Below are 7,803 nucleotides of genomic sequence, written 5' to 3' on the forward strand. Positions count from 1 at the left end.
CCCCTCCCCTTTCTTCTTTCCTTCCCTTCTTCCCTTTCCTTTCTGCTCCTTTCCTTTCTGCTCCTTTCTTTTTATCTTTCATTCACACACATACACCCAGACACAGGCAAACATGCATACACACATCAGTACAGCAGTACTGTCTTGATGTTCCACGTAAAATCTTTAGACTTAATTATCCTACATATTTTCATGGACCTGTCTTCCTTCCCAGGTGTGAAGAACACACATTTTCTAGGAGTGTATACTTGGCATTGACAACAAATGAAGTCTTTTAGTGTCAAGGTAGTTTTACTTTGCTAACCATGGCATCATTCTGAGAATGGCTAAGGCTGCTATTTTTACTACTTTTTTAAAAAATCCTTTGTGGCTCTTCTTTTGAGTCCCATAGCTCCTTCTATACAAAGGGGTGATTGGATCAGAAATCACACTTGGTGTTTTGTTGCTCAGTCAACAGGATACACAACTAAAATGTGCTTGATGGCATGTTTAGGTCTGTGGATATCAACCATATGATCCTCCAGTGGAGTCAAATGTCTCCTGAATATTTCACCAGATGTCTGCCAAGTACAAACTTGGTATACTTTTGACCTGTAAAGAAGTGTTGAATGTTTATGGTAGAGACCTGTGAGTGTAGAACACTTCACAGAGACAAGGGCCTTCATAATTTGCTCTCTCTTCTAAGTCTATTCCCATTGCTTTGCGTTTCCCTTAACACTAGGTGACAATCCCAGAATCCAAGCATCCAATCTGTCCAGGGAGTGCATCAGACGTTTCTTCCCTAAACGGAAGTGTTTTGTCTTTGACCAACCAACACATGACAAAGTACTCTTACGCAAGCTTGATACTATCTCAGAAGAACAACTGGATCCTATGTTCCTGGAACAAACGAGGGCTTTTGTTTCTTACATCTTCACCCATGGAAAGATCAAGACACTCAGAGAGGGAATTAAGGTCACTGGGAATCGTGAGTGATTTTTTTAACACACTTCTGCATAGAGTAGTATATGTTGAAATTAGCATGTGTATTTTTAAAACTTATCTATAGAATAATAATATGCTTGTGTCCCTTCTCTGATAAACCTATATGTTTCATAATTGATTGTAGATTACAAATTCTTCTTTAAAAATGCATACTTCATCACTGGTATCTATTGCTCTAACACACGTATATGAAATTCTCAACTGATAATAAAATCACAAGCGAAAATGTACTAAATCAACTATAAAATCAGTGTTTAAACTGCTAAAGTTGATGAATTTTATATTCTGAGGGAGTGATTTGTATACTAATTATTCTTTGAAATGACAATGTTAAAATAATAGTTCCAACATAAATAGTAGTGTTTAAACTGTGTAAAGTCATTCTTTTAAGATTTAATGATTCATTTTTCCTTATTACTTTATGCAATCTATTTTAATGAAAGATTTAAATGCAAAATTAATTTTTTAAGATAATTGAATTTATTTGGTGAAGATGTACATTAATTTTTGACTAGAACTAGAAAACCACAAAAACAAAGGGACAATCTATAAAAGATGATGTCTTGTTATAGGAGATTGTTTGTGTGTGTTTATGAGTGTACATGCATAGTTGTGAAAGATTAGAAATCTAGTCTTAAAACTGGATCGCATTCTCTTATAACTTCATACTTATCCCCTAAAACTCTTGGTTTGTGAAGGATTGGGGACTCTGGTGACGACCTACGTGGATGCCATCAGCAGTGGAACTGTGCCTTGTCTAGATGATGCAGTGACAACTTTGGCCCAGCGTGAGAACTCAGCAGCTGTGCAGAAGGCAGCTGAGCACTACAGTGAGCAGATGGGCCAGCAACTGAGGATCCCCACAGACACGCTCCAGGAGCTGCTGGATGTGCACGCAGCCTGTGAGAAGGAAGCCATTGCTGTCTTCATGGAGGACTCCTTCAAGGACAAAACCCAGCAATTCCAGAGGAAACTGCTGGTAATGTTGGCGTCATGAACAATCATGACTCTGTCCTTTCAGAGCTGTGGTACTGCTGTGCCTTCATGACCCCGGGTGTGTGATTCATTCAAAGATGAGCACTCTGTGTGGTCATAGGGAACACAGTTGTGAAAGACTCAGGCCCCCTACTCAAACTTCAGGTGCTTTTTATCCACAAATCTCTAATAACTGGAATAATGAGAATATAGTTGCCTAAATCCTTCACGCCGTTAATATCTGTGGATTGCAATCCTGCCCAGAACACCTGTAGCTCATCCCTGAGCTTGCTTTATTCTTCTGTTCCTACAAAACGGTTTTGTTTCACAAGAGTCCCACTGCAGGCCACTGCTCTTCCATTGTTCCTCGTCATATCTTTCTGTCATTGAAGATAGAATTACAGGATGTGACCCCAATAGGAACCAGAGGTTGTAGCATGCAGAGCCATCATTTTACAGAAGGTCCTGAGGACTAGGAAATTCAAGAACATTTAGTGTGGCCTTTTACAGATTTCTTAGATTCCTAATTCAGGTGTTAGCATTTTACATTCTCTTGTGGTCTTATTACACTACAATACTTTCTTGTGGGAAATAGGCTGACTCTTCTACAAACTTTCTTGGAACTTTATCTCTTCTATTCCTTCAACATGTCAGATCTCTATACATTTCCCTTATAGGAAATAATAGAAGAGAAGAAAAAGATGTTCATGTTGAAGAATGAAGAAGCATCAGATCAATACTGCCAGGAAGAACTCAATCGGCTTTCAGAGACTTTTGTGGAAAATATTTCAACATTTTCTGTTCCTGGAGGACACAGGCTCTACATGGAAATGAGGGAGAAGATTGAGGATAACTATTGGCAGGTGCCCCGGAAAGGGGTGAAGGTGAGAAGCAGGGAGCATGGGGCAGGGATGATGGTGAGGAGCAGGGAGCATGAGAAAAGGTGAGGAGCATGGAACATGGGAAAGGGATGAAGGTCAAGAGCAGGGAGCATGGGGAGGAGGTGAGGTGTAGGGAGCATGGGGAGGAGGTGAGCAGTAGGCAGTGTCGAGAAGAGGTGAGGTGTAGGGGGCATGAACACTCATAGCAAAGGAAGGGTGGTATCATAAAAAAAAACACACACAGCACTTCCTAAGTGGGATAACAAAACACAAGGGTAGCATGGCATGTCTAGCTTCATGTTGGTGTTGGTGACCAAAACATGGCTTTGCAGGGCAAGCAAGTGCTTTACCCTCAAGGCCCATCACTTGAATTGTTCTTGACTGAAATGGCTGCTATTTACTGTTAATTCTGAGAAATATTCACATAACAACTCTGTCAGAATGCTCTACCTATGAGCTACTACTAAATGTAAGAACACAGCTAATATATTCCTCAGTTGTCAGTACTTTCTTTAGTTATGTAAAATGCTTTAGGTGATGCCCCCCCACTAATGTGAGAGTTTGCACATTTCCTTGAAGACCAGGCAGTTAGAGGGACTTGACCATGAATATAGCCAACAAGAGCAGAAAAAGTGAAGGGCACATGGTTATGCAGAATTTTACATGGAAATATAGTATTTGAAAACATCACAGGCTACAGTGCCTAAATCTGCAGATGATGTTGACAGGAATGATCTGGGAACAGGTGGTGGCAGGTGGCTCTAGCAGGGATGACATGGGGAGCCATGAACCCGGAAGTATCTAGTGCCAGTGAAGAGCAGGGCAGTCTGCAGGCTTCACCATAACATTTTAACAGTTAGGGTCACACAGGTTGTCTTCCAGGATCTATCATAGTCTTTGCTACTTCTTGGTCTTATAGGCAAGTGAAGTCTTCCAGAGATTTCTGCAGTCACAAGCCACCATTGAGAGTTCCATCCTGCAGGCAGATACAGCCCTAACTGCTGGCGAGAAGACCATCGCAGGTATAGGAGCATGTCTCTTGGCTTTTAGCAGGGGTTAGGTTCCTACAAGGCTTCCTGATAGAGGCCAGGGTAACCCATTCCCAGATTAGCAGCTCTCTACCCTTCTGTGGAAGCTCACTCTGCAAGCAACAGGAAGTCAGGCTGTGTTTCAGCCAGATGGGTAGGGTCTCCTCATCCCCTTTAGAAACACTCTCTCCATGGTGTGGATCAATGTGGAGTCTGTGGTTTTCTTTTAGGTCTGAATTGCTCTCTGGGTCCTGGAATGTAGTCATTTTACCCGAACCATCATTTTCCCCCAATATATTTTAAATCTCCCATCACTTTCTTCCCTCCATGAATCTTCCTGGGGCAGAGGAGCGGGCCCAGAAGGAGGCAGCTGAGAAGGAACAGGAACTGCTAAGACAGAAGCAGGAAGAGCAGCGGCAACTGATAGAGGCTCAAGAAAGAAGTCAAAAGGAAAACCTTGAGCAGCTGAAAACAAAGCTGATGCAGGAGCGTGAACAGCTCATCAAAGACCATGAAATAATGCTGGAGAGGCAGCTGCAGGTAGGACTCCTTATCCCTCTGGTGGTTGTCATACCCTCAGCAACAGGAGAAACTATGTAGCCTGCTCATGAGTGGAAGCACTTCCAAAAAATTGTTGTTAAGTAGATTTTCCTTCTAGTTTTCAGTGGCTTCTTTAGGGTTTGAATGACTGCAATAATTTCATACACCAATTCAGGATATTTAAAAACAACCTCACTGGTATTCACTAAACAAACTCCCATCTAGGCAACTTAATAAGGACAGCAATGGGCCCGGGTTAACAAGGCCCACATTATCGGCACCTGACACCCACCCTCCCATGATGGAGGAAGGTCATTGGTTAAGTAATAAATTAACTGCTTGGCCTCATAGGTTAAAACATAGGTGGGGGAAGTAAACAGAACAGAATGCTGGGAGGAAGAGGAAGTGAGCTCAGAGGCCATGTTCCCCTCTCCTGGGCAGACGCAATGAAGCTCTGACCCCCAGGATGGACATAGGCTAGAATCTTCCCGTTAAGCACACCTTGGGGTGCTACACACATTATTAGAAATGGGCTAGTCCAGGTGTGAGAGTTAGCTGAGAAGAAGCTAGATATAATGGGCCAAGCAGCGTTTAAAAGAATACAATATGTGTGTTGTTATTTCGGGCAAAGCTAGCCGGGCGGCCGGGAGCTGGGCTGTGGGAAGAGGCCCACGGCTCCTACAACACTCCCAATCTGAGAATGACCTATGTTGACATAAAACTGAAAGAAATATCCAGACTGCAAAGAACAGACAATTGGCAGCTTCTGCAGGTCCTGTAGCTGTCTCCAGAGTGGACAGCTGCTTGAACCAGCACATGGCAGGAGAGTGATTCTCTCATTGCCCAACTTCAAGCAAAATGGCAACAGATTTCTAAAACAACTGATTGGTTGCCACTGTCTGTATGATGTGATTGCCACACTGTCTCAGTGGATTGAGCTCCACACAATCTGACCAGTGCTTTTCCGTGGGCATGAGTGCGGGAATGTGTTCACACCTCTGCCAGCATCACAACCAAACAGACATGGTGAAACAACCCCAGTGAAGTTTCCACTATTCTTCCTCACAGTGTGTAGGTCCAACTCAGAGAACCTTTTTCATGGAAAGGGAAATAATATAGGGCTACACCAAGAACCACTTGTCAAATGTTTGAAACTTATAACTTGTACAATGTTGGGATTTTACAATATTTTCTTCTCTCTCATGTTCACCATTTTTAGCATCAAAAGGCTTTGCTTGAAGAAGGATTTAGGAAGCAATCTGAGGAAATGAAAGAAGAAATTCAGCGATTGAATTCTATTGTCGATGACATGAAAAAAAACAGTGGATCCTTTATAGGTCGTATCCTATCAGAATTTGCTACACTGATTGCTGCCCCTATTTTATTGCCTGTGATGGTTGTAAAAAGCATTGTTTCAGCATTTAAATAGGATTGATTCACTCTTATTGTGATAAAATGATAGACTGTTAATATATACTCTGCCTTTTTTATGAAGCTTCATGTTTTCATTTTCATTCAGAAATTTCAACATTAAAAGTGCTAATGAGAGAACATATATGCCTGTCCCACATCAGATAGAACACAGACATGTCTGCACAGACAATGCTTTCTTTCAGGGCACGGATGTTTAAACCATTCCTATGAAAGTGATATGATTAATCATTGTACACTATGACACTTACTGTTGGTCAGCTTGACTGGATATAGAATCACCCAGGACACAAGCTCTTCTGCACCCCGTGAGGACCATCTTGACTAGGTTAGCATATAGGGAATCATCTCTGGTCACTATGGTAGGAAACCCATCCCAAGTGCGGGCACCACCATTCCTGTGGCCTGGGGACTCAGTTAATAGGTGAAAGCAAGTTGGGTAGTAACATGTACTATTTGTTACTTTCTGACTGGATGTCATGTGATCAGCCAGCCTCCACTTATTTCTGCATGCCTTCTCTGCTATGCTAGTGTGCCATCTGGAACCATGAACCAGAGCAAACCCTGTCTTTCTTAAGTTGCTTTTGTTGAACCATTTTGTCACAATAAGAAGAAAAGTATTGATATCATTGGTGATATATCTGGAAACCACTCAAGCATCATTGAGAAAGATTGGTAACAAATTGTAACATGTCCTGATGCTGGACTACTACTGTATAGTCAAGAAACAAGTGCCAGTCAGGCTTCCTGTATACTAATGTAAGTTGATCATAAAGATTTCTTATTAAATAAAGTGAAAACTCCACATAACAGTGTGATTCATTTCTAAAATGGTACTATTCTATGCACATGTAAATGAGCACAGATCAACTGTCTTCAAGAAAATTAATGTAACCTGAGATGTGTTGGCTTCCATTAGAAAGAACAAGTTGGAATCAAAAGTCAAAGGGAAACATGCATTTTCTTACTACTCAGTCTCATATGTTTCTTGAAGACTACTGGGAAAACATGACATATTCACATTTTGGAATAGTGATTATAAGTTAAAATTCACTATTACATGGTGAAATTTCAGTTTCCTGAAATAGGAGAAGCTTTTTGAATGCAACTAAGATGAGAACCTGAGTGCCAGGAAGCATAATATTTGCATCTTAATGCGTATTTTTTCCTTTTTGATTTTTAAATATTAATTTAAATAATACATCTTATGTAACACAATATATAAACATATTATTTCCATAGACAATCATTACAATTTATGAATGCCATTTTTCTATTATATTTATTTGCACAGTAAGAGAAGAATTGCACTTGAAGAGTCATCACAGTGTAAAATATAAAAGGTGCACAGCTCAGAGATGCCTCAGTGATCAAGAATAGTACACATTGTTCTTACAGAGAAGCTCAGTTCACAGCATCCACCTGGGGTGGCTCATGAATCCCTGTGACTACAGCTCCAGGGGATCTGACTTCCTTTTATGGCCCCAAAGGTCACCAGTAATCCCATCACATGTCCATGACTCCCACATCACATAGTTTAAACAATTTTTAAAAATTGACAATGGGCCATAAGAGTGAAGATACTCAAGGACCCAAACTATTGTATATATGAATACAATATATTTAGATTATTGTAGGGAGCCATTACGTGCGGCTGCCATTACAAGATGGCTCCGGGCCCCTGCAGGCTTGGGATAAACAATTCCATATAAGGTCATAGCCAGTACCACCATCTCGGGCATGCTCAGTGTCCTCAGTGTGCCGGACCCATCAGGGAGCTTGGAATGGCTGCTGAGACACTTTGACCAATAGGAGGCCTGCAGGTACCCCTAGTCCCTATATAGGCAGTTGCAGCTCAGAGCTCGGGGCCCCTCACCTCCTGCTCTCCCTTCAACCAAGAGGCTCCAATAAAGCGTGATTTGGGAAGAATCCTCATCTGGTGGCTGTTCTTTCCTGCTGGTCAG

The 7,803-nt window shown here is 41.6% G+C and overlaps 1 protein-coding gene across 8 annotated transcripts in view; it reads left to right on the plus strand.

Moving 5' to 3' along the window:
* LOC126509708 (guanylate-binding protein 6-like) overlaps positions 1-7,803 on the plus strand; it is an 80,219-nt gene that overhangs the window by 38,570 nt on the left and 33,846 nt on the right. The window contains exons 6-11 of one of the 8 annotated variants that reach the window (XM_050155776.1): positions 722-967; positions 1,683-1,963; positions 2,637-2,843; positions 3,760-3,862; positions 4,215-4,408; positions 5,628-6,649. The exons of 2 other annotated variants lie outside the window; for them this stretch is intronic. In XM_050155776.1, the coding sequence (XP_050011733.1) occupies positions 722-967; positions 1,683-1,963; positions 2,637-2,843; positions 3,760-3,862; positions 4,215-4,408; positions 5,628-5,837 (1,241 nt within the window). In that variant the 3' untranslated portion in view covers positions 5,838-6,649. Of the gene's footprint in view, positions 1-721; positions 968-1,682; positions 1,964-2,636; positions 2,844-3,759; positions 3,863-4,214; positions 4,409-5,627; positions 6,650-7,803 lie in introns of those variants that run through there. 5 more of the 8 variants (XM_050155779.1, XM_050155775.1, XM_050155774.1 and 2 more) reach the window with 5 other exon arrangements.

Source organism: Alexandromys fortis, unplaced genomic scaffold, assembly GCF_014885135.2.
Source record: "Alexandromys fortis isolate MF-2015 unplaced genomic scaffold, M_Fortis_MF-2015_v1.1 scaffold_87, whole genome shotgun sequence".
Lineage (NCBI taxonomy): Eukaryota > Metazoa > Chordata > Mammalia > Rodentia > Cricetidae > Alexandromys > Alexandromys fortis.